The sequence below is a fragment of the Brugia malayi genome, assembly GCF_000002995.4.
Source record: "Brugia malayi strain FR3 genome assembly, contig: Bm_010, whole genome shotgun sequence".
In the NCBI taxonomy this organism is placed as follows: Eukaryota; Metazoa; Nematoda; class Chromadorea; order Rhabditida; family Onchocercidae; genus Brugia; species Brugia malayi.
Genome location: NW_025062287.1, coordinates 43,181 through 70,809, shown reverse-complemented (window position 1 = coordinate 70,809; position 27,629 = coordinate 43,181). Strand labels below are relative to the sequence as shown.

The 27,629-nt window shown below is 28.0% G+C and overlaps 5 protein-coding genes across 5 annotated transcripts; 3 read left to right on the top strand and 2 right to left on the bottom strand.

Annotated features, from left to right (window-relative positions):
- Window positions 1-1,032: 1,032 nt before the first annotated feature.
- Bm10292 (Uncharacterized protein) lies at window positions 1,033-8,599 on the top strand (the record flags this gene model as incomplete). The annotated part of the gene is made up of 17 exons (XM_043082806.1): window positions 1,033-1,065; window positions 1,414-1,533; window positions 1,648-1,761; window positions 1,898-2,035; window positions 2,175-2,279; window positions 2,452-2,613; window positions 3,053-3,223; window positions 3,290-3,556; window positions 4,494-4,598; window positions 5,157-5,327; window positions 6,455-6,561; window positions 6,805-6,886; window positions 7,047-7,226; window positions 7,398-7,490; window positions 7,681-7,954; window positions 8,164-8,358; window positions 8,442-8,599. 17 exons carry the CDS (start codon window positions 1,033-1,035, stop codon window positions 8,597-8,599), a joined length of 2,475 nt encoding a protein of 824 aa, XP_042938740.1.
- Window positions 8,600-12,341: 3,742 nt separating this feature from the next.
- Bm17112 (Uncharacterized protein) lies at window positions 12,342-16,373 on the top strand (the record flags this gene model as incomplete). Its single annotated transcript, XM_043082805.1, has 9 exons — window positions 12,342-12,446; window positions 12,997-13,167; window positions 13,682-13,852; window positions 14,235-14,341; window positions 14,585-14,666; window positions 14,829-15,008; window positions 15,177-15,269; window positions 15,457-15,730; window positions 15,937-16,373. The coding sequence occupies 9 exons, from the start codon at window positions 12,342-12,344 to the stop codon at window positions 16,371-16,373; spliced, it is 1,620 nt and encodes a 539-aa protein (XP_042938739.1).
- Window positions 16,374-16,851: 478 nt separating this feature from the next.
- On the top strand, window positions 16,852-20,945 carry Bm11166 (Uncharacterized protein; the record flags this gene model as incomplete). The annotated part of the gene is made up of 7 exons (XM_043082804.1): window positions 16,852-16,956; window positions 18,251-18,421; window positions 18,802-18,908; window positions 19,152-19,233; window positions 19,395-19,578; window positions 20,027-20,299; window positions 20,509-20,945. The coding sequence occupies 7 exons, from the start codon at window positions 16,852-16,854 to the stop codon at window positions 20,943-20,945; spliced, it is 1,359 nt and encodes a 452-aa protein (XP_042938738.1).
- Window positions 20,946-21,883: 938 nt separating this feature from the next.
- Bm17111 (Uncharacterized protein) lies at window positions 21,884-22,608 on the bottom strand (the record flags this gene model as incomplete). The annotated part of the gene is made up of 2 exons (XM_043082803.1): window positions 21,884-21,990; window positions 22,437-22,608. 2 exons carry the CDS (start codon window positions 22,606-22,608, stop codon window positions 21,884-21,886), a joined length of 279 nt encoding a protein of 92 aa, XP_042938737.1.
- A 4,021-nt stretch (window positions 22,609-26,629) lies between these two features.
- Window positions 26,630-27,094, bottom strand: Bm17109 (Uncharacterized protein; the record flags this gene model as incomplete). Its single annotated transcript, XM_043082802.1, has 2 exons — window positions 26,630-26,792; window positions 26,958-27,094. 2 exons carry the CDS (start codon window positions 27,092-27,094, stop codon window positions 26,630-26,632), a joined length of 300 nt encoding a protein of 99 aa, XP_042938736.1.
- Between the last annotated feature and the right edge of the window lie 535 nt (window positions 27,095-27,629).

Below are 27,629 nucleotides of genomic sequence, written 5' to 3'. Positions count from 1 at the left end.
ATTTCTGCACTGTAGCAAAATTTAATTCAAGTTCTAATTAAATACAGCGATGAGTTTAAGAAATAAAATTTTATGGTTTTCTAAATTTTTCATAAAAATTTCTGTTCTTTAACAAGGCATTATTGATATGAAATATTTGTAAATGTATATTTATTAAATGTATCACTAATATCTAACAAAATTCATCCAAAATATTCCATTAATTTATGAATATAAACTTAAAAAAAGAAACAAATTTTAATTGAACATTTACTTCAGCATTCAATATAAATATATTACCAATATTAAAAAATATTGATTAAAAAGACAATTTAATATTAAATATTAAAAAGGACAAATATTGAATATTAAGAAAAAGAGGCAATAAAAGATAAAGAAAAATTTGTTAATATTAAATTAATAATCAGAAAAAAAAGAGGAGATAAAGAAAACCATTGTGGGAAATTTTCAGGAGGATGAAATTAAAAAAGATCTTACACGTTTTAAAATAAACATTATCGATGATCAAAAAAATATGATTTGGTCAATGAATAGGGAAACGAGAATTCCACGTCACTTATTATTAGCAATTGGAGGATGGGAGAAAAAAAGGCCAACAAATGTCGCAGAATTATTAAATAATAAATGGCAACGTGCAAAGACATTTGAAGATAAATGTCAAATAGCTTATTATGAATGTATCGTTATCAATAATGTAAAAATTTTACTATTAAATATTTAATATTTATTTGGTTATTTTGTTCAATAGAAGAAAGCATTATTTAAATAATCTTTTTTTTTTTTTTTTTTAAACAGAGAAAAGAAATATTTATTGAAGAAAATAATTCCATTAAGATTTTTTTTTTCTGATAAAATTCTATTTTTATTAAGTATGTTTTATCATTTGTATATATTCAAATAATATGGAATTTGTTTATTATTTAAATTTATAAATTTTAAAATGTTAACTTTAGAAATTATATGTTATTGGTTGTTTTGAAGGAAAACAATATTTTAATATCAAACGTGTTGTTATAATAGTGAAACAAAACAATGATCTTAATTAGCTCCAATAAATTATCCAAGGTAAACTTTTTAGTATGTAATTCTTATAATATGAAAGATATTTGTAAAAATTCAAATAAACATTTACCGAATGCAATTTGCATTTGCCATATTGTTTGACCCACGTGAAATACGCCACTACTTTTACAGTATATTTGTTTGTTATTTAGGTGAAACAAATAATTACTTACCATTGCAACTAGATAAGAAAAAGTCCAAAATGGATAAATTTCACTGTTTTTACAATTTTTAAAGCATTTTTTCATTTTTTTTTTTTTTTTTTCATAATTATCAACATTTGCAGCTTTCTAATTAATCTAAAAAATTTTGTATTGGTTAATTGGAAATGTAGTTTAAATGGTTTTTCAGATTAAAAGTCTCATTCGTTATTTGCGAGTGAATTTTGCTTATATTCAAAGAAATGCTGCTTGGGCACTTACTAATTGCGCCTGTTCACCGCATGAAATATGCTATAAAATAATTCAATACGTAAGTTTATATATGAATATATCTTCTATAATGTATATTTCATTATTAATAATCAAAAATTTATTTTTTTAAACTATTTAATAATATTTCTTGGTGAGATAAGTTATTTTTAAGGATGATCTAGAAGCATTGGTCGAATGTGCCGCAGAAACAGATGGTGAAACTCGAGATCAGGTTTTCTGGGCTCTTGGTAATATTGCGTTGGATTGTCCTACATGTCAAGAAATGGTAATACTTCAGCAGCAACAATGACAATAATAGCAACGATATGATAACTTGCGAATTCATAAACAACATTTATTTTCTTATTACTATATTTATATACTTTCATTTTTATTCATACCTATTAGTAGTGGCGATACAGGTACAAAGTAGTGCTGCACTACCACTTATGATCGATGTTCTTATTAGTCCAATGTTCATCCGTTCAAAATGGATACGAAATCTTATCTGGGCTTTATCACAGATAATTCGTGGTGGTATTCGAACACTTGATATTATGGTTAGTTTAATAATATTTATAAGCCATAAAATAAAATGTATATTTCATTCTTTACATTTTCCTATTCAAGTTTTTAAAATGAAATTATTTATTATAATAAAATAGATAATAAGAAAATAATTAAATATTTTATTTTTAGTTTGTTCGAGCAGCATTAACTGGTCTTCGTCCAGTGCTGTATTTGGAAGATTCTAAAATAAAAATGGACGCAATTTGGGCGATATTGCTGTTGATCATGTTGGTGGTGGGCAGGTACAACTTGAAATTATTTAATAAATTTTTTAGGTATGAGATGAAGTAACCGTGTTATTTATGAAGAATGATCAATTTAATGATTATTTTTTCTTTTTTTTTTTTTTTTTTTTTTTGTAGTAAAATGATTTGTTAGAATGTTTGCTTACTGACAACAAAATCAGATTGATGCAGTATTGCAAACGCCAGCTTTGTTGGAAAGACTGATCGAACTGCTAGCTGAAAAGCGTACAATGCGTGCAGCACTGAGAGCACTCGGGAATTTGGTGGCGGGAAATGATGCACAAACTCAAGCAGTTCTCAATGCTGGCTTATTACCGCGCATGGTACCTCATCACTTTACATTTCAATTCATTGCATCAGTTTCAAGCAACTCATTATTGATCAACGATCTTAGTTAATCTCATTTGATTTTCAAATGATCAAAAAAGTTCTTATCTTAAACAATTTTCATGCTGTATCTGATACGATAATTTAATTAAGGTTTACATGAATTAAATTACCTATTTCATTAGTTTAACTACTCCCACACCTGTCTTAATTAATAATGGATTAAGCTTAGCAACTATTATCAGTGCCAATTGAAAGGGAAGTCATTAGTAGATTTCTGACAGCTAATCGATGAGTTTAGTCTACTTCATTTTAATGATAAGCAAATGAGATATCAATGCATCATTTGACGAGTACTTTTGCACGTAAAAATCATATCTTAACAATACAAATATAAATTTGCTTGTCATATTAAGTAATGTAATTATTTTGTAGATGGAATTATTTGGACCTATGATGCCAATTAATCAAAAACATGAAATAATGTGGATTCTTAGTAATATAGCGGCTGGTTCACAGCGACAAATTGATTTACTGTTTGAAACGAATGATATCGTTGAAATACTTATTGGCACATTCTATAACGATGATCATCGCATTCGCAAGGTTTTTTTAAATCGTTTCAAATTGTAATTTCATAAAAGTTCACTACTAATTTGCAGCATATTTTAGGAAATAGGTTGGACAGTTATAAATGCGTTAACTGGTGCCAGTGAAAATCGATCACGTTGGCTATGTGCAAGCAACGTGCTTAGTATAGTACCACACGTGCTCAATATGCATGCTGAGCATGACTTGATAGAACGAACACTAGATGCTATTGAATTGTTGATCGAAAAGCAAATCAATTATTTTTTTATACTTGAAAATTATCAGATTATGGAAGCGTTACGTCAAATTGCTCAAAATCAAAATAATTGCTATGATATGCATATTAAGGTTGCTTATATTGGCTATTGTTAATTTCAGATGAATAATATTGGAATAATTAGTGTTAGAAAACGATTAATTAAGAAATTAATAATCATCCAGAAATTTAAATACATTTATATTTTTTTTATTTATTACATACTATTTACTATTTTTTAAAATTTATGTTTAGAGGAAAAAAAAATTTTGTTAATTGATGAATGAAAATCTTCATAAGGTTATAAAATTGTATTTTCATTATTTACAAAAAACAGTAAGAAAAGATGGAATAAGTAAATCTTTTTTTTCCGTAAAATTATTTGATTTTCCTTCTTTTTTCTTTTGAAAAAGCCTTGAATTAATTTATTTTTATTAAATTAATTAGTTTCATTCGAAAAAGGATGAAATTTTAATAGCAGTATTTCTCTACGAAATTAACTGCAATAATTTAAAATGAAAATAAAAATAAGATCGAAATACCAAAAATGTTGTTAAAATGCTTTATGATTATCTGTTAGTTGTAATATCCAAAAAAAGCTTGAAATTGAAAATTTCAATTAAATTTAAAATTGCAAAATTTATTTCATTTCATCTAAAATGATTTTTTAATAATTATCCTTGAAGAAGAATAATGCTTTGCTTATTTTGTTTATATTTACTTATTATTTTGCTTGTTTTTAAATAATATCAATAAATACTTGAAAAAATTTTTATAACTATCAATAATTCAAATTGTATTAATTATTTTTGCTAATTTTAAATTAATATCAGTTAATGCGTGAAATAATTTTTCGAACTATCAATTATTCAAATTGTATTGAAAAATACATTAATGGCTGATTTGAAAAACGAAAATGGAAGCTTAAATGAACGATTTGCTACATTCATATGCAAATTTATTTATAAGAATAAAACAAATTTATTTGATTTGAATTATTGCAACGGATCATTTGCATGCTTCTATCAGATGTGGTACGGCAGATCGCAGGAAGGAGTGCCGCAGTTACAGCAGCGACTAGTGTTGGATGTTGTATGGGTTGTACCAGGAGATATTCGCAAATATTATTTGCAGGTCTGATTTAATTTAATTTTCGTAATTAATTATTAAAAAAAGGCATATTTATATTTAAGCATAAAAAAAAAAAAAAAAAAAGTGAAAGAAAAAACATGAACAGTGTTTAGAATTTTTTCAAATTATTTCTTTAAAAAAATCATATTTATGGCTATTAAAAAAAATTAATTCAGTTATTGATAAGAATATTTGAAATACTAAAAAATTAAAAATTTCATTTTTGAAATAAAAAAGATTATTGTTTGCATATTCATTCTTTTTTTTATGTTTAATATCATAATAATTAATAAATTATTTAACAAAAAACTAAATATGCTAAATTTTTTTTTTATAAGATAGTTCTATTTTATTATTTGCGAGCATTTTTATATCTGTATTAAATTAACTATTGAAAAATTTCAATGTATTACTATGATTAAAAAAAAAAAAAAGAAATTGATGAAAAAAAAGTTGAAACGTAAAAGATGTTTTAAAAATTTATTTGAAATTAAGTAATTTCAAAGTTTTTCGTGTCTATATTTAACAATTTTTTTTTTTTTTTTTTTTTTTTCATTTAAGGATGAATTGCGTACTGATAGATTAGAAGCTGAAGTTTATTTAAAGTGGTCAGCAAATATTGGTTTCAAAAATCGAGTAAAAATTGTGCTTGAAAATGGATATTCATGTAATGCACCTGCATGCTTACTTGTTGCATTCTCTGATATTTTTCGCAAACTTATTTCATCACAAGTAAATTTTAATTGAATTAATTAATATATGTTGTACAAATTTGTAATTGTTTAAATATTTGATCATTTCAATCTGTTTTTTTTTTTAAAAAAAAAAAAATATTTCACAAATATCTTTCTTTCAAAACATTTCATAAAAGTTTCGCAGAAATTTTCACAAACATTTTGATATATGAGAACTAGTTTTTATCATATCACTAAATTCATCCTAAAATATCAAATAGACTTTATGTATTGCATAATATCAAATAGTATTCAGGATAGAAATGAAGTGATGAAATTAGAACAGAAATATGAAACAATTTAAATAAAAAAGAAATGAGCTAATTTGATTTTTGATATATAGAAATATGAAACAATTTAAATAAAAAAAAGAAATGAGCTAATTTGATTTTTGATATATTTTTGATATATTGATCTGTTGCACCTGAGTAAATTATCATTAATATAGGAATTTTATACATTTATACTTGTCACAAATATTATTTATGTAATGAAAGTATTTTATAAACTAATTAAAATTTTAAATAACTATAAAAGTAATATGAGTAACTATCCTAGAAAGATTATATTTAGGCAACACCGGAAATACTTTCATCCGGTAAAGAAATCACAGTTCATTTATATGGTATGCCAAATATTACGAATGCCGTCTCTATAACGTGGTAGCTTTCATTCAAAGTGGACAAATTAAATTTTTAGAAACTGAATTGGAGAATGTTCTAATAGCAGCTAATGATCTTCGAGTAAATACATTAAACTTAACTTAATAATAAAGAATTTAGGAATTAAAATAACACTTTTATTTTAAAAAAAAAAAAAAAAATGAAATCAGTTGACAAAGTCAAATGAATTAAATAGGCTAAACGAAGAATTGATAAAACCAATACAGATGGAACAAAATGTCTGAATTCTGAAAATATACCTTAACAAAAGATATTTAAATGATATAGAAAAAAATTGTAGTGATTAAATAGAGACAAATATTCTTTTTAATAATTAAAATAAATGGAAAGCAAATCTTTCTATCCAATAAAATTATAGTTATGATTAGCAGATATAATTGTATTTGCAGTTAAATTTTTATTTAAAAAAATTTTGACACAAAAAAAAGAAAAAAGTTTTCAGGTAACTTCATTGGTATCATTAATTTGTGAAGAAATGACTGCACGCATATTAGAAAATACATCACCACCAATTTCATTACTTTACTCTGCTATTGCTTGTCTAGCTCCGTTTGTTTAATTAATTTTTTCATTTTAAATCATATAATCAGGTATTTATCAATGTTTACCTGTTTATAGTTTCAAAGCTTCTAGCATAAAAAAAAGTCCAAAATTTATAATAAAAAAGGAAAAAATCTAATCGCTCAACGAAATTTTGTTATTATCTTAAATGAAACTATAATATTACTATCTATAAAAAAAATTATTTTATCATAACTTTTTTCTTATCATTAATTTTTATCTTACATTTAGACAATCACAGTATCGTAATATGGTTGTTGATGGTGCAGCAATAAAATTTCATGATATTCTGGCAAACCCAGAATTTTTAAAAGTATAGGAAAAAAAAGAAATAATTTCTTTTGTATATTTTTTTGTTTGTTTTCATTATTATTTCAGAGCAATTTAAAGAAAAAAAATTAGGAAAGTTGCCTAAATTTAAAAGAACTAATATTCTTCTTTCTCTTTCTCTCTCTCTCTTTCCCTTTTTTTAGTTATCATTCGAAATGCTTTATGCGCTTATTTCTTCACCAGTATTACAAGGACCTGAATGGGTATCAGAAATTTATGAAGCGATCATATTTTGGCTTCAAAATAATCCTGAACATATTTGTTATGCGCCAGCTCTTTTGGATAATGTTAATTTCAAGGAAATTATTCATGTGGCTGATAACGTTTGTTATTTTGTTATCTATTTCTCTCCTATTTGCTTCATTTAATTTTTTTTTTTTTTTTAAAACTTCCAATTATAAGGATTATTTAAAAAATGGCAGATAAATTATTAAAGATAAAGAAAATAAGGATTTAATACATGATAAGATAAAATTCTTTTTTAATTTTTCTAGCGTCAAGAAATAATGAAGAAATCATTGGATGTACCAGATTTGGGACCAATTGTGCAACTCTTTTTAATGGATGCAATTTATGCCAAATTTGTGGTTTCCATTTTTTTTATTTTTTGATTTTTTAAACAAATATATCAATTTCACATTATGAAAAGAAAAATTTGTAATCATTTAAATTTGTATGTTTGCGAAACAAAAAAAAAAAATCAATGTTATAAGTATATGATTAAAAGTTAACATTAAAAATTTAGAACAAAATAGCTACCTAAAAATTAAATTATAGGATCATTTGACATCACCACAAAATCGCAATCAATCATTATCATCGTCCATCTATACGGTGTCTGGTGCAGAAACTGCAATTGCACCAGATCCATTAAGAGGAACATTAGGATTAGCATCATCACCTCTTGGATCATATATCATTCCACCTTTTGATTCGGTATCATCTGTAACAACCAGAAGTATTAGTAATGAAACATCCGTATCAGTTGACAAAAATTGGCGTCCAGCTCAACAGCTTCCAATAGGATCTGGTAGTTCTCGTAATCGAACAGGTTATCAAAATAGCGTAATTTACCCAACCCAGGAAAAGATTAGTGATAGTGGATGACAATTTTGGTTTGAAATTTTAACTCAACAATCAAAGCATTTGTCTAAAAGTGGAAATGTAACAAGTGAAATGGTTCCACTCCAAAATAGCACCAAACTCTCTCTATATTACCACCAAAAAGCTCTCATGATTCGATTTGTATGGTAATTACAGCACGTAATGATCCGATACTCACCTACTCAAATGTTCCTATTACTACTTCTGATGCTGCTGCTAACGATGATACTGCTGGTGCTATCGGTGGTGGTGCGGCTGGAATTGATACTACTGATTGTGGTGTTATCGATGGTGATACTATTAGAGATGGTGTCATTACTGATAGTACTATTGGTAATGGTGCTATTGATGGTACTGTGGCGGTGGTGCTATTGGTGGTGGTAGTGGTGAACAGGAAAGATCAGGCGCCGCTATCACAAGCTTTCCAACACTAGAATCAGCTGAAATTCGAACAAGTAGCAGTCAAGAATCGGCATCAAATTTGAAACGACGACCTAAATTTGAGCAAATCCCATTACGAACTGAACCACCAAAAAGTCGCAAAGAATTACGTAAGGAACGACAGGCACGTGAAAAAACTGACACGAAGTGATTAAGAATGATCAATGAATTATTAATTTCCTATATGAATTTCAAATTTAATTCTCACCGTACTATCATAACATTTTTTCTTCATTTCCCAATGTGCTAATTATAATTTTAAAAGGAATAAAAAGAAAATATTTTTCTTTCTGATTTTGCCATAAACATACTAAATTATAGGTATAATCAATCAAACTTAGAAATTATAATTGATTTCTCAGAGTAAAAAATTTTTGAATGGTTTTAGTTGTTTAGAAGAGAAAAATGAAACAATATTTTTTTGCTCTTATCAAAACAAAGAAAAAAAACGTATTCACATATCATATAATGATGAATTTCACGCTGCTTAAATTGCTAAACTTTAGTTTAGCGTCTCATACAATTATAAGCATCGTAATATCCAAACGTAAGATCCAAATTAAAATTCTCATTTAAATTAATAATGATTTCTAATAAGCTAGATTAGAGAACAAATCATAATATTTGTAATTTCAATTACAGCAAAAATAATACCAAAGTAAAAATAATTCAATAATATTACTTTATGACTAAAAAATTTTAAATTTTCAAAAAAAGAAAATTTAAGTTGAAATTTGTTGTTAAAATCAATAACTAATAAGTCAAGCCAAATGTACATGTGTACATGTCGAAATAACTATCAATTTGAATATTTTAACATTTTGTTTCAAATTCTGGCAATTTCAAAATGAAATCTGACATCACTTTATCAACAAATTAATTAATGCTTTCTTTTTTTTTTCGTCATCAAATTTTATTTCGCCAAAAGTAATCATTGCAAGCTATCATTTTAGCTTTCAATTGTTGCGTATACTAATGCTAAGTGATGAAATGATTAGTTCGTTTTATTTTATTTTATTTTTTATTATTTTTCATATTTATTTCTGCTAGCAATTTCTTCCAATTTTCGAAATTAAACTTAAGCTACCTGCATAGAAAGCCACAATCATCGTTATCACCATCATCATCCATCTGAATAAGAGATGGTGTCATTACTGGTAGTACTATTGGCAATGGTGCTGTCGTGAAACCTCAAACTTGGGTAATTAAACCTTTATTTAACATGAAGCAAATAATAGCGCTTTATACATATCGTACGGATGCTACACCGATTAACGAACGCGTAACGAAAGATATAATTATAAAACATTAAAATGATATCAAAATCATCCCAAAATGCAGAATGAACCACCGTATGGAGGACGATGGTTTATATGCAGAACTGAGCTGACCAGATATCCGGCAGAGGATATTTAACTGATGTGAAACAAAGATTGCTAATAAAAGGTTTTGCTAACAAAGGGTTGCTAACGAAGGGTTTGCTAACAAAGGGTTTTGTTGTGTGAGGAACGAAAGATAATTATAAAATCCATTTTATCCATTTTGGACTTTTTCTTATCTAGTTGCAATGGTAAGTAATTATTTGTTTCACCTAAATAACAAACAAATATACTGTAAAAGTAGTGGCGTATTTCACGTGGGTCAAACAATATGGCAAATGCAAATTGCATTCGGTAAATGTTTATTTGAATTTTTACAAATATCTTTCATATTATAAGAATTACATACTAAAAAGTTTACCTTGGATAATTTATTGGAGCTAATTAAGATCATTGTTTTGTTTCACTATTATAACAACACGTTTGATATTAAAATATTGTTTTCCTTCAAAACAACCAATAACATATAATTTCTAAAGTTAACATTTTAAAATTTATAAATTTAAATAATAAACAAATTCCATATTATTTGAATATATACAAATGATAAAACATACTTAATAAAAATAGAATTTTATCAGAAAAAAAAATCTTAATGGAATTATTTTCTTCAATAAATATTTCTTTTCTCTGTTTAAAAAAAAAAAAAAAAGATTATTTAAATAATGCTTTCTTCTATTGAACAAAATAACCAAATAAATATTAAATATTTAATAGTAAAATTTTACATTATTGATAACGATACATTCATAATAAGCTATTTGACATTTATCTTCAAATGTCTTTGCACGTTGCCATTTATTATTTAATAATTCTGCGACATTTGTTGGCCTTTTTTTCTCCATCCTCCAATTGCTAATAATAAGTGACGTGGAATTCTCGTTTCCCTATTCATTGACCAAATCATATTTTTTTGATCATCGATAATGTTTATTTAAAACGTGTAAGATCTTTTTTAATTTCATCCTCCTGAAAATTTCCCACAATGGTTTTCTTTATCTCCCTCTTTTTTTCTGATTATTAATTTAATATTAACAAATTTTTCTTTATCTTTTATTGCCTCTTTTTCTTAATATTCAATATTTGTCCTTTTTAATATTTAATATTAAATTGTCTTTTAATCAATATTTTTTAATATTGGTAATATATTTATATTGAATGCTGAAGTAAATGTTCAATTAAAATTTGTTTCTTTTTTTAAGTTTATATTCATAAATTAATGGAATATTTTGGATGAATTTTGTTAGATATTAGTGATACATTTAATAAATATACATTTACAAATATTTCATATCAATAATGCCTTGTTAAAGAACAGAATTTTTATGAAAAATTTAGAAAACCATAAAATTTTATTTCTTAAACTCATCGCTGTATTTAATTAGAACTTGAATTAAATTTTGCTACAGTGCAGAAATACTTACATCAATCATTAAAGCTCTCATTTAATCATTTTAATTATAATTAATTATAGCTTATGATGGAATGAAATGAAAATTGTAGAAGATTTCTTCGCAAACAGTAATTATTGCATGAAAAAATATATAAAATCAAAATCACAATTTAAATTGATATAGAAATAAGAGAAAATTTTGTTAAACCTGTTCATCATTTAACAAATTATAACACATAGTTGACAACAATATGGCATACGTTTTTTACAATCTATCAAATCATCATCGTTTAAGAAGAAGAATCCAAACATCCATCTAACACAATATAGAAATGTAATTTTTTTCCTTATTTAAAAAAATTAGAATTTAAAAATTTAGCAAAAATTCGTACTTTATCAATAAGCACAAAATACTTTTCATGTATTTAAAATGTGTAACATTCAATTAGTATACCTCATCATTTACTTTCAATAAATCAGCATTCAAAATTTCAAATAAATCATCACATTTAAGACGAAAATGATCAAGATTGTAACCGTTGTTTACAGATGAATTTACAGTATACAACACATATTCAAAAGTCTGTAACAAAAGATGGTAAAAACAATTTTCTTGTTCTTTATTTTTTAATAAAGAAAAAGATGGATCAAACTTTTTTTTTTAAAGAACTAATTTTTAAAGAATTAAATTCTTCTAATTATCTGTTATTCCAAGTAAAATCCAGTTTGGTCATTTCCATCAAAATGTTAAAAAAAAAAAAAAAAAGACAAAAAAAGGATATTAGGAAATTAAGAAATTTTGTTTATATTTACTTATTATTTTGCTTGTTTTTAAATAATATCAATAAATACTTGAAAAAATTTTTATAACTATCAATAATTCAAATTGTATTAATTATTTTTGCTAATTTTAAATTAATATCAGTTAATGCGTGAAATAATTTTTCGAACTATCAATTATTCAAATTGTATTGAAAAATACATTAATGGCTGATTTGAAAAACGAAAATGGAAGCTTAAATGAACGATTTGCTACATTCATATGCAAATTTATTTATAAGAATAAAACAAATTTATTTGATTTGAATTATTGCAACGGATCATTTGCATGCTTCTATCAGATGTGGTACGGCAGATCGCAGGAAGGAGTGCCGCAGTTACAGCAGCGACTAGTGTTGGATGTTGTATGGGTTGTACCAGGAGATATTCGCAAATATTATTTGCAGGTCTGATTTAATTTAATTTTCGTAATTAATTATTAAAAAAGGCATATTTATATTTAAGCATAAAAAAAAAAAAAAAAAGTGAAAGAAAAAACATGAACAGTGTTTAGAATTTTTTCAAATTATTTCTTTAAAAAAATCATATTTATGGCTATTAAAAAAAATTAATTCAGTTATTGATAAGAATATTTGAAATACTAAAAAATTAAAAATTTCATTTTTGAAATAAAAAAGATTATTGTTTGCATATTCATTCTTTTTTTATGTTTAATATCATAATAATTAATAAATTATTTAACAAAAAACTAAATATGCTAAATTTTTTTTTATAAGATAGTTCTATTTTATTATTTGCGAGCATTTTTATATCTGTATTAAATTAACTATTGAAAAATTTCAATGTATTACTATGATTAAAAAAAAAAAAAGAAATTGATGAAAAAAAAGTTGAAACGTAAAAGATGTTTTAAAATTTATTTAAATTAAGTAATTTCAAAGTTTTTCGTGTCTATATTTAACAATTTTTTTTTTTTTTTTTTTTTTTTCATTTAAGGATGAATTGCGTACTGATAGATTAGAAGCTGAAGTTTATTTAAAGTGGTCAGCAAATATTGGTTTCAAAAATCGAGTAAAAATTGTGCTTGAAAATGGATATTCATGTAATGCACCTGCATGCTTACTTGTTGCATTCTCTGATATTTTTCGCAAACTTATTTCATCACAAGTAAATTTTAATTGAATTAATTAATATATGTTGTACAAATTTGTAATTGTTTAAATATTTGATCATTTCAATCTGTTTTTTTTTTAAAAAAAAAAAAATATTTCACAAATATCTTTCTTTCAAAACATTTCATAAAAGTTTCGCAGAAATTTTCACAAACATTTTGATATATGAGAACTAGTTTTTATCATATCACTAAATTCATCCTAAAATATCAAATAGACTTTATGTATTGCATAATATCAAATAGTATTCAGGATAGAAATGAAGTGATGAAATTAGAACAGAAATATGAAACAATTTAAATAAAAAAGAAATGAGCTAATTTGATTTTTGATATATTTTGATATATTGATCTGTTGCACCTGAGTAAATTATCATTAATATAGGAATTTTATACATTTATACTTGTCACAAATATTATTTATGTAATGAAAGTATTTTATAAACTAATTAAAATTTTAAATAACTATAAAAGTAATATGAGTAACTATCCTAGAAAGATTATATTTAGGCAACACCGGAAATACTTTCATCCGGTAAAGAAATCACAGTTCATTTATATGGTATGCCAAATATTACGAATGCCGGTCTCTATAACGTGGTAGCTTTCATTCAAAGTGGACAAATTAAATTTTTAGAAACTGAATTGGAGAATGTTCTAATAGCAGCTAATGATCTTCGAGTAAATACATTAAACTTAACTTAATAATAAAGAATTTAGGAATTAAAATAACACTTTTATTTTAAAAAAGAAAAAAAAAATGAAATCAGTTGACAAAGTCAAATGAATTAAATAGGCTAAACGAAGAATTGATAAAACCAATACAGATGGAACAAAATGTCTGAATTCTGAAAATATACCTTAACAAAAGATATTTAAATGATATAGAAAAAATTGTAGTGATTAAATAGAGACAAATATTCTTTTTAATAATTAAAATAAATGGAAAGCAAATCTTTCTATCCAATAAAATTATAGTTATGATTAGTAGATATAATTGTATTTGCAGTTAAATTTTTATTTAAAAAAAATTTTGACACAAAAAAAAGAAAAAAGTTTTCAGGTAACTTCATTGGTATCATTAATTTGTGAAGAAATGACTGCACGCATATTAGAAAATACATCACCACCAATTTCATTACTTTACTCTGCTATTGCTTGTCTAGCTCCGTTTGTTTAATTAATTTTTTCATTTTAAATCATATAATCAGGTATTTATCAATGTTTACCTGTTTATAGTTTCAAAGCTTCTAGCATAAAAAAAAGTCCAAAATTTATAATAAAAAAGGAAAAAATCTAATCGCTCAACGAAATTTTGTTATTATCTTAAATGAAACTATAATATTACTATCTATAAAAAAAATTATTTTATCATAACTTTTTTCTTATCATTAATTTTTATCTTACATTTAGACAATCACAGTATCGTAATATGGTTGTTGATGGTGCAGCAATAAAATTTCATGATATTCTGGCAAACCCAGAATTTTTAAAAGTATAGGGAAAAAAAAGAAATAATTTCTTTTGTATATTTTTTTGTTTGTTTTCATTATTATTTCAGAGCAATTTAAAGAAAAAAAAATTAGGAAAGTTGCCTAAATTTAAAAGAACTAATATTCTTCTTTCTCTTTCTCTCTCTCTCTTTCCCTTTTTTTAGTTATCATTCGAAATGCTTTATGCGCTTATTTCTTCACCAGTATTACAAGGACCTGAATGGGTATCAGAAATTTATGAAGCGATCATATTTTGGCTTCAAAATAATCCTGAACATATTTGTTATGCGCCAGCTCTTTTGGATAATGTTAATTTCAAGGAAATTATTCATGTGGCTGATAACGTTTGTTATTTTGTTATCTATTTCTCTCCTATTGCTTCATTTAATTTTTTTTTTTTTTTTAAAACTTCAATTATAAGGATTATTTAAAAAATGGCAGATAAATTATTAAAGATAAAGAAAATAAGGATTTAATACATGATAAGATAAAATCTTTTTTAATTTTTCTAGCCGTCAAGAAATAATGAAGAAATCATTGGATGTACCAGATTTGGACCAATTGTGCAACTCTTTTTAATGGATGCAATTTATGCCAAATTTGTGGTTTCCATTTTTTTATTTTTTGATTTTTAAACAAATATATCAATTTCACATTATGAAAAGAAAAATTTGTAATCATTTAATTTGTATGTTTGCGAAACAAAAAAAAAAAATCAATGTTATAAGTATATGATTAAAAGTTAACATTAAAAATTTAGAACAAAATAGCTACCTAAAAATTAAATTATAGGATCATTTGACATCACCACAAAATCGCAATCAATCATTATCATCGTCCATCTATACGGTGTCTGGTGCAGAAACTGCAATTGCACCAGATCCATTAAGAGGAACATTAGGATTAGCATCATCACCTCTTGGATCATATATCATTCCACCTTTTGATTCGGTATCATCTGTAACAACCAGAAGTATTAGTAATGAAACATCCGTATCAGTTGACAAAAATTGGCGTCCAGCTCAACAGCTTCCAATAGGATCTGGTAGTTCTCGTAATCGAACAGGTTATCAAAATAGCGTAATTTACCCAACCAGGAAAAGATTAGTGATAGTGGATGACAATTTTGTTTGAAATTTTAACTCAACAATCAAAGCATTTGTCTAAAAGTGGAAATGTAACAAGTGAAATGGTTCCACTCCAAAATAGCACCAAACTCTCTCTATATTACCACCAAAAGCTCTCATGATTCGATTTGTATGGTAATTACAGCACGTAATGATCCGATACTCACCTACTCAAATGTTCCTATTACTACTTCTGATGCTGCTGCTAACGATGATACTGCTGGTGCTATCGGTGGTGGTGCGGCTGGAATTGATACTACTGATTGTGGTGTTATCGATGGTGATACTATTAGAGATGGTGTCATTACTGATAGTACTATTGGTAATGGTGCTATTGATGGTACTGTTGGCGGTGGTGCTATTGGTGGTGGTAGTGGTGAACAGGAAAGATCAGGCGCCGCTATCACAAGCTTTCCAACACTAGAATCAGCTGAAATTCGAACAAGTAGCAGTCAAGAATCGGCATCAAATTTGAAACGACGACCTAAATTTGAGCAAATCCCATTACGAACTGAACCACCAAAAAGTCGCAAAGAATTACGTAAGGAACGACAGGCACGTGAAAAAACTGACACGAAGTGATTAAGAATGATCAATGAATTATTAATTTCCTATATGAATTTCAAATTTAATTCTCACCGTACTATCATAACATTTTTTCTTCATTTCCCAATGTGCTAATTATTTTAAAAGAATAAAGAAGAAAATATTTTTTCTTTCTGATTTTGCCATAAACATACTAAATTATAGGTATAATCAATCAAACTTAGAAATTATAATTGATTTCTCAGAGTAAAAAAATTTTTGAATGGTTTTAGTTGTTTAGAAGAGAAAAATGAAACAATATTTTTTTGCTCTTATCAGTTAATGCGTGAAATAATTTTTCGAACTATCAATTATTCAAATTGTATTGAAAAATACATTAATGGCTGATTTGAAAAACGAAAATGGAAGCTTAAATGAACGATTTGCTACATTCATATGCAAATTTATTTATAAGAATAAAACAAATTTATTTGATTTGAATTATTGCAACGGATCATTTGCATGCTTCTATCAGATGTGGTACGGCAGATCGCAGGAAGGAGTGCCGCAGTTACAGCAGCGACTAGTGTTGGATGTTGTATGGGTTGTACCAGGAGATATTCGCAAATATTATTTGCAGGTCTGATTTAATTTAATTTTCGTAATTAATTATTAAAAAAGGCATATTTATATTTAAGCATAAAAAAAAAAAAAAAAAAGTGAAAGAAAAAACATGAACAGTGTTTAGAATTTTTTCAAATTATTTCTTTAAAAAATCATATTTATGGCTATTAAAAAAAATTAATTCAGTTATTGATAAGAATATTTGAAATACTAAAAAATTAAAAATTTCATTTTTGAAATAAAAAAGATTATTGTTTGCATATTCATTCTTTTTTTATGTTTAATATCATAATAATTAATAAATTATTTAACAAAAAACTAAATATGCTAAATTTTTTTTTTATAAGATAGTTCTATTTTATTATTTGCGAGCATTTTTATATCTGTATTAAATTAACTATTGAAAAATTTCAATGTATTACTATGATTAAAAAAAAAAAAAGAAATTGATGAAAAAAAAGTTGAAACGTAAAAGATGTTTTAAAAATTTATTTGAAATTAAGTAATTTCAAAGTTTTTCGTGTCTATATTTAACAATTTTTTTTTTTTTTTTTTTTCATTTAAGGATGAATTGCGTACTGATAGATTAGAAGCTGAAGTTTATTTAAAGTGGTCAGCAAATATTGGTTTCAAAATCGAGTAAAAATTGTGCTTGAAAATGGATATTCATGTAATGCACCTGCATGCTTACTTGTTGCATTCTCTGATATTTTTCGCAAACTTATTTCATCACAAGTAAATTTTAATTGAATTAATTAATATATGTTGTACAAAATTTGTAATTGTTTAAATATTTGATCATTTCAATCTGTTTTTTTTTTTAAAAAAAAAAAAATATTTCACAAATATCTTTCTTTCAAAACATTTCATAAAAGTTTCGCAGAAATTTTCACAAACATTTTGATATATGAGAACTAGTTTTTATCATATCACTAAATTCATCCTAAAATATCAAATAGACTTTATGTATTGCATAATATCAAATAGTATTCAGGATAGAAATGAAGTGATGAAATTAGAACAGAAATATGAAACAATTTAAATAAAAAGAAATGAGCTAATTTGATTTTTGATATATAGAAATATGAAACAATTTAAATAAAAAAAAGAAATGAGCTAATTTGATTTTTGATATATTTTTGATATATTGATCTGTTGCACCTGAGTAAATTATCATTAATATAGGAATTTTATACATTTATACTTGTCACAAATATTATTTATGTAATGAAAGTATTTTATAAACTAATTAAAATTTTAAATAACTATAAAAGTAATATGAGTAACTATCCTAGAAAGATTATATTTAGGCAACACCGGAAATACTTTCATCCGGTAAAGAAATCACAGTTCATTTATATGGTATGCCAAATATTACGAATGCCGGTCTCTATAACGTGGTAGCTTTCATTCAAAGTGGACAAATTAAATTTTTAGAAACTGAATTGGAGAATGTTCTAATAGCAGCTAATGATCTTCGAGTAAATACATTAAACTTAACTTAATAATAAAGAATTTAGGAATTAAAATAACACTTTTATTTTAAAAAAAAAAAAAAAATGAAATCAGTTGACAAAGTCAAATGAATTAAATAGGCTAAACGAAGAATTGATAAAACCAATACAGATGGAACAAAATGTCTGAATTCTGAAAATATACCTTAACAAAAGATATTTAAATGATATAGAAAAAAATTGTAGTGATTAAATAGAGACAAATATTCTTTTTAATAATTAAAATAAATGGAAAGCAAATCTTTCTATCCAATAAAATTATAGTTATGATTAGCAGATATAATTGTATTTGCAGTTAAATTTTTATTTAAAAAAATTTTGACACAAAAAAAAGAAAAAGTTTTCAGGTAACTTCATTGGTATCATTAATTTGTGAAGAAATGACTGCACGCATATTAGAAAATACATCACCACCAATTTCATTACTTTACTCTGCTATTGCTTGTCTAGCTCCGTTTGTTTAATTAATTTTTTCATTTTAAATCATATAATCAGGTATTTATCAATGTTTACCTGTTTATAGTTTCAAAGCTTCTAGCATAAAAAAAAGTCCAAAATTTATAATAAAAAAGGAAAAAATCTAATCGCTCAACGAAATTTTGTTATTATCTTAAATGAAACTATAATATTACTATCTATAAAAAAAATTATTTTATCATAACTTTTTTCTTATCATTAATTTTTATCTTACATTTAGACAATCACAGTATCGTAATATGGTTGTTGATGGTGCAGCAATAAAATTTCATGATATTCTGGCAAACCCAGAATTTTTAAAAGTATAGGAAAAAAAAAGAAATAATTTCTTTTGTATATTTTTTTGTTTGTTTTCATTATTATTTCAGAGCAATTTAAAGAAAAAAAATTAGGAAAGTTGCCTAAATTTAAAAGAACTAATATTCTTCTTTCTCTTTCTCTCTCTCTCTTTCCCTTTTTTTAGTTATCATTCGAAATGCTTTATGCGCTTATTTCTTCACCAGTATTACAAGGACCTGAATGGGTATCAGAAATTTATGAAGCGATCATATTTTGGCTTCAAAATAATCCTGAACATATTTGTTATGCGCCAGCTCTTTTGGATAATGTTAATTTCAAGGAAATTATTCATGTGGCTGATAACGTTTGTTATTTTGTTATCTATTTCTCTCCTATTTGCTTCATTTAATTTTTTTTTTTTTTTTAAAACTTCCAATTATAAGGATTATTTAAAAAATGGCAGATAAATTATTAAAGATAAAGAAAATAAGGATTTAATACATGATAAGATAAAATTCTTTTTTAATTTTTCTAGCGTCAAGAAATAATGAAGAAATCATTGGATGTACCAGATTTGGGACCAATTGTGCAACTCTTTTTAATGGATGCAATTTATGCCAAATTTGTGGTTTCCATTTTTTTTATTTTTTGATTTTTTAAACAAATATATCAATTTCACATTATGAAAAGAAAATTTGTAATCATTTAAATTTGTATGTTTGCGAAACAAAAAAAAAAAATCAATGTATAAGTATATGATTAAAAGTTAACATTAAAAATTTAGAACAAAATAGCTACCTAAAAATTAAATTATAGATCATTTGACATCACCACAAAATCGCAATCAATCATTATCATCGTCCATCTATACGGTGTCTGGTGCAGAAACTGCAATTGCACCAGATCCATTAAGAGGAACATTAGGATTAGCATCATCACCTCTTGGATCATATATCATTCCACCTTTTGATTCGGTATCATCTGTAACAACCAGAAGTATTAGTAATGAAACATCCGTATCAGTTGACAAAAATTGGCGTCCAGCTCAACAGCTTCCAATAGGATCTGGTAGTTCTCGTAATCGAACAGGTTATCAAAATAGCGTAATTTACCCAACCCAGGAAAAGATTAGTGATAGTGGATGACAATTTTGGTTTGAAATTTTAACTCAACAATCAAAGCATTTGTCTAAAAGTGGAAATGTAACAAGTGAAATGGTTCCACTCCAAAATAGCACCAAACTCTCTCTATATTACCACCAAAAAGCTCTCATGATTCGATTTGTATGGTAATTACAGCACGTAATGATCCGATACTCACCTACTCAAATGTTCCTATTACTACTTCTGATGCTGCTGCTAACGATGATACTGCTGGTGCTATCGGTGGTGGTGCGGCTGGAATTGATACTACTGATTGTGGTGTTATCGATGGTGATACTATTAGAGATGGTGTCATTACTGATAGTACTATTGGTAATGGTGCTATTGATGGTACTGTTGGCGGTGGTGCTATTGGTGGTGGTAGTGGTGAACAGGAAAGATCAGGCGCCGCTATCACAAGCTTTCCAACACTAGAATCAGCTGAAATTCGAACAAGTAGCAGTCAAGAATCGGCATCAAATTTGAAACGACGACCTAAATTTGAGCAAATCCCATTACGAACTGAACCACCAAAAAGTCGCAAAGAATTACGTAAGGAACGACAGGCACGTGAAAAAACTGACACGAAGTGATTAAGAATGATCAATGAATTATTAATTTCCTATATGAATTTCAAATTTAATTCTCACCGTACTATCATAACATTTTTTCTTCATTTCCCAATGTGCTAATTATAATTTTAAAAGGAATAAAAAAGAAAATATTTTTTCTTTCTGATTTTGCCATAAACATACTAAATTATAGGTATAATCAATCAAACTTAGAAATTATAATTGATTTCTCAGAGTAAAAAAATTTTTGAATGGTTTTAGTTGTTTAGAAGAGAAAAATGAAACAATATTTTTTTGCTCTTATCAAAACAAAAGAAAAAAAACGTATTCACATATCATATAATGATGAATTTCACGCTGCTTAAATTGCTAAACTTTAGTTTAGCGTCTCATACAATTATAAGCATCGTAATATCCAAACGTAAGATCCAAATTAAAATTCTCATTTAAATTAATAATGATTTCTAATAAGCTAGATTAGAGAACAAATCATAATATTTGTAATTTCAATTACAGCAAAAATAATACCAAAGTAAAAATAATTCAATAATATTACTTTATGACTAAAAAATTTTAAATTTTCAAAAAAAGAAAAATTTAAGTTGAAATTTGTTGTTAAAATCAATAACTAATAAGTCAAGCCAAATGTACATGTGTACATGTCGAAATAACTATCAATTTGAATATTTTAACATTTTGTTTCAAATTCTGGCAATTTCAAAATGAAATCTGACATCACTTTATCAACAAATTAATTAATGCTTTCTTTTTTTTTTCGTCATCAAATTTTATTTCGCCAAAAGTAATCATTGCAAGCTATCATTTTAGCTTTCAATTGTTGCGTATACTAATGCTAAGTGATGAAATGATTAGTTCGTTTTATTTTATTTTATTTTTTATTATTTTTTCATATTTATTTCTGCTAGCAATTTCTTCCAATTTTCGAAATTAAACTTAAGCTACCTGCATAGAAAGCCACAATCATCGTTATCACCATCATCATCCATCTGAATAAGAGATGGTGTCATTACTGGTAGTACTATTGGCAATGGTGCTGTCGTGAAACCTCAAACTTGGGTAATTAAACCTTTATTTAACATGAAGCAAATAATAGCGCTTTATACATATCGTACGGATGCTACACCGATTAACGAACGCGTAACGAAAGATATAATTATAAAAACATTAAAATGATATCAAAATCATCCCAAAATGCAGAATGAACCACCGTATGGAGGACGATGGTTTATATGCAGAACTGAGCTGACCAGATATCCGGCAGAGGATATTTAACTGATGTGAAACAAAGATTGCTAATAAAGGGTTTTGCTAACAAAGGGTTTGCTAACGAAGGGTTTGCTAACAAAGGGTTTTTGTTGTGTGAGGAAAAGAATCAGATAAGAGGAATTTGTTAGTTTTGGATATAATAATTTAAATATTTCGTCTTTCACGACACTCCCGATCAGAAAGGTGGGTAATGCGTGGGGTTTATAAGAAAGTGGGGTTGTTTACTTCTATTGATCTGTTTTTGATCGTGTAAATCTCTACAGGTTTCTGATGATGGTGCGGTGATAGTTGTTTGGTCCTCCTTTAATCGAGATTGTCGTTTTGTATTGCTCCTAGTTCGCATCGCAATAGGTTCCTGGAGCTCCTCAGTGTTCTGTTCGGTTTCCGGAATTTTCATATTTTCTTTCTTATTAGGTTCAAGATGAATTTCTTCATCATTAACTCGAGAGGATACAAGACATTTATTGGACGATCGAGAAGTTTCCCAGTGGGAGTTTCCACCTAAACGTTCCTAACTTTACCGTCTTTATCGATTTTGATGTCCTTGATCCGTAATAATTTCCACATTCCTCTTGGAATTCCCGATTCATTTAAGAGTACAATCTCTCCCTTTCTTGGAGTTCTTTTTTGTGCTCCTTTGGATGAGGTAATTCCCTTTGCGTGCGTTCTCTGAGGCTAGTTAAATATTCGGTTCTCCAGATTTCCCAAAAAACATTGAGAGTTTTAAGGGTACTTTCCCAGTGTCTCACGAGTTTTTCTCTGGTATCTAGTCTATAAGGGGTGAATTCTTCCTGCCTGCTATAAACTTCATTTATAGGTAGATGGAGCGAAGCGTTAGGCAAAATAAAATCAATTGGACGTATAATGACGCAATCGTCAAAATTAGCGTAAGTTAGTGGTCGGGTATTAAGTATACCTTCAACGTCTGCAATTAATGTTACCAATTCCCTTTCCGCTAGGAATTTTCTGCCAATGGCTCTTCTTAGCGCATTTTTCGTTAACCAATTAATCTCTCGTAGATTCCTCCTTGCCACGGAGCTTTGGTATAATATTTTTCCAAGTCATTCCTCCCTTTGCTAAGAAGTTGGAGACTTTGACTTGTGTCATAAGAGTATTGATTGTGTCATAAGAGATCTGAAAGCCTGAATTGAGTGGCATTGTCACTCAGAATTAGCTCAGGACACCCTCGTCTCGCAACAAATCTTCGGATAGCATGCAAAAAGGTTTCTGCGGATTGGTCTTCTGCTAATTCGAGATGTATGGCTCTTGTTGTAAAGCATGTAAATAATATTACCCACCTTTTTGTTGACACGCTATTGCCCTTGATTAAAAGAGAGCCAAAATAATCCACGCCAACATGTGCGAAGGCTCTAGATCGATTGACACGAGTTTCCGGGAGACTTACCATTGGTGGTAATTTAAACGATCTGGAGTTCCAACGTTTACAGATTCGACATCTGTTTATTATTCGCTTTACTTCAGTCCTGCCTTTGGGAATCCAAAATCTACTCCTTAATTCTGAAAGTATATGGGCGATACCTGAATGACATAGATTTTCATGTTGGTGTAGTATAAGGAGTTCTGTTATTGAGTTGTTCCGAGGGAGATAGATAGGATATTTGCTAGTTTCAGGCAGTTCCGAGTTCACGAGTCGGCTAGTAGATCTCCATAGTTTATCATCGTGAAAAAATTCGGTGTGGAATAAATTCCACTTGTTTATTTCGTCGTCATTGATTTCTTCAGATTGTGCTTGTCTAATTAACAGCCATTCTGACACTTTGTAATCTTCAGCTGTAAATCGATTTCTTTCGATTGAAACAGACTGTAGCCATGATAATCTGCCTTTAGTTGTTAATCGAATGAATTTAAGGATCCACGCTGTTGTTCGTAACAGTCTTAGCCATTTGCTAAACGTTTGCTATCAATAAATTGAAAGTTATGATCCTTGCATATTCGCGAGACTTCTGATATAGTGATTTCTTCTGGTTCGTCATTGTTGGCAAATTCGTATTCCCATTATGGCCAACTGATTTCTCCTTTTACTAGCCACGACGGTCCATGCCACCATGGTGTAAAACTTCTAAGTTGTTTTGGATTAAGACCTCTAGTTGCCACGTCTACAGGGTTATCTTCTGATGGAATATAACGAAAGATAAATTTCGTTTTACGTATTTCCTCGACTCGGTTTTGAACAAATCTTGGTAATAGGTTGGAATGGTTTCTTATCCAATATAAAGCACATTTAGAATCCGACCATAAAATTATCCTTGTATTGACGATATCCAGCTGTGTCATGACAAATTGCGCTGCTCGCGTTCCGATTAGTATGGCCATTAGCTCTAGACGCGGTATTGTCATACCTTTAATAGGAGCAATGCGAGATTTTGCAAAAATGAGGCGATGACTTTGTTTCTTGCATATCCTGACTCACTAAATACACTGCTGCTGAATATGCTACGCTTGAAGAATCAGTAAATACATGTATTCCAATTAAATCTGTAGAAGTTGTTACAAATCGCGGTAAGTCTTTTACGACCGTTGCCCATTCAGCAATAAGAAATTTCCATTGCTTATGGTCTTGCTCATCTAATATCTGATCTCACGAATTATTCTTTTTCCATAAATTTTGCAAGAAATATTTTAAATCTTACCATTATTGGAACTAAAAATCCTAGTGGATCATATTGTGATGCAGCAAACTGTAAGATCGTTCTTTTTGTTAGTTCTCAATCATTCCATGGATTTAATTTTATCTGAATGACGTCTTGACAGGGATTCTATGAGATGCCGAGGATTTTCGTATTTTTTCTTATTGCTCGATCTTGCTGCGGCAGTTCTGCATAAAATTCTTCGTCGTTAGATAAGAACTCTCTTAGATTCATTGAGGCTTCATTGAAGATGGATTTCATTTCCGCATATTTTTCTAATGCGTCCTGCGTTCCGTTTGATGACACAATAACGTTGTCCACATAAAGATTTTTCTTTATTTCTGCGGCTAATTCACTAACGTGGTTTTCCAAATGATAATTCAGGGTAGCAGATAGTAAAAAGGGGGATGATATTACTCCAAACGGGATTCTTCTAAAACGGTAACATTTTATATTCTCGTTGGATACACTTCCTTCTACTTCCTTTAGCCAAAGGAAGCGAGTACAATTTCTCTCTGAAGGTGTAACTGTATTTGTAAGAATGCCTTTTCAATGTCAGCTGTGATTACCCCTTTCATCATTCTAAAGCGTAATAATACTCCCACAAGATCTGGAGGTTAATTGATCCACGATATAATACTTCATTTAAACTTTTCATTCCTTTTATGTGCGCTGAAGCATCATAAACAATCCTTAACTTAGTGGTAGTTTTACCTGGATTACGAACATCATGATGTGGCAGGTAATGAATAATTCCATCTTGATTCATTTGTGATTGTACTTCTTCGATTATGCCAGATTGTAGTTGATCTTGCATTACTTTATCATATTCTTGTAATTCCTCTTTATGGGACTGAAGTCGTGCTATTAGCATTCGCAAACGGCTGACGCATAATCCATAATTATCGCTCAATTTGCCTTTGCATGGTTTCCATGGCCAACGTACTTCGTATCTTCCATTTTGTTTAGTGATACTCTTCTTAAATTGTTCCAGTGCTTGTTCATCATCTTGTGTATCAGATCGATCTTGGATGCCAATACAGTCTAACTTCCAAATTGATCTATATCTGGGGCACGGTTTTCTTGAGATGTCTTCGTTGCAAAGATCTGGTGATGGCACAATTCATTTGTATAACCGCTTCCTGCTATGATAGGTCCAACTTTGCTGTTCAGTAAAGTGAATCCTGACTTTAGTTGCTGAGCGTTTTCCATATGAATAAAGTTGAAGAAATAGTCAGCTCCTATAACTATGTCAGGTTGTTTCTTGTAACTTTTAAGATGGTAATTCTCACCTTTGTCTACCACTTCCATCACTTGAAGATCGTTTGTCAAATAATCCATTACAGTGGCTTGGATAGTCACTTGATCGGAGTTTTCCGTTTTCACTCCAATTTGTGTTTGAGTTGTGCGGCATACTCGAGGAGTCCTATTGCCAAAGGAAGAGATCTTATATTCTTCTTCATCAGTTTCTAGGAGATTTAGTCGATGAGCTAGCCTTTGTGAGATAAAGGTCGCATCTGCGCCGACGTCAAACAGTACTAAAGCTTGTACTTGATGTTTCAGGTTTATCAGGATTAAAGACATTAATTTCTCTACATAAAAGTAGTACTCATTTCTTTTCAACTTTCTTCAACTCTCCAGAATCACGAGTCTTAGTGGTACAAAGGGCGCTATTGTGGGATTTTTTGCAATAAAAACAACTTGCTCTTTTTATGCAGTTGAGTTCGTTGTGTCCAGATTTAAAACAATTAGAGCAAACATTGATTTCCTTCAATCGATCAATTCGCTGCTCCACTGTAGAATATATGTGACACTTGCTATCCCAGTGATTGTTATTGCAGAAGATACAGGGTCTCCTTTTCTTTTTTGTCGACCAATTGGATTCTCTTGATTTAGCTGGTTTCTTTCGGCTGAAGCCGTTCCTCTTGTTTTGCTTTAATTGTTTTATTGCAATCAATGCTGAATTTTCTGGAATGCTTGCGTTAGGATGACGTTTAATTAAATTTTTACGACTGACGTTATCCAAGTATTGCCATTCATTACCTGGTCGTTTCTATTAATTATCTTCCTGAGAAGCTGTCGAAGTTTTGTTACGGACCACTGGCCATCTTCTTCTTTTTGTTGATAAACCTGGTTTAATATCCAGTTTGGCAATTTGGATTCTATTATCGTTTCGATGGTAGGTTGCTCTACGTTTTCGCCAATTGCTTCTAACTGCCTTAGAACTCTCTCCATTTCTTCGATTATTGTTTTCCAGTCTCGGTTGTTTCGTTTTTGTAGATATGAGTTCATTGTAAAGTAATTTTCTTATAGTGGAAACACTGTCGCGGATTTTAATATCGCGATCTAAAAATATGAGTTGCAAATTGTAGTAAAGATATCTACGTAATTTCCGCAAATAATGCTTATACTTCGGACTCTTTGTTTCCAAATTTATGCTTCTACATATTGAAACAATTTACATCGTTCTTTGTTAGCAATCCTTACAATCATGAGGATATCTACATTGTTCTTTGTTAGCTATCATAATCATGCGGTTATCTAATAAGCTCTTTATTAGCAACTGGTGCCCATGCAAGCACCTCCTCTCCTTTGTTTGGATCATTGTCTAACATCAATGTAGATTTTATAACCATACTATTGTCAATTAGATCAGTTTTAAAAATCATCCAATCCTCCGAATCAGTTTATTCAATTGTTGCCCAAATATTTAGCTGGCATCCAACACATCTCCCTGACATCAAACTTCTCCCCCGAATAACAATTTAAC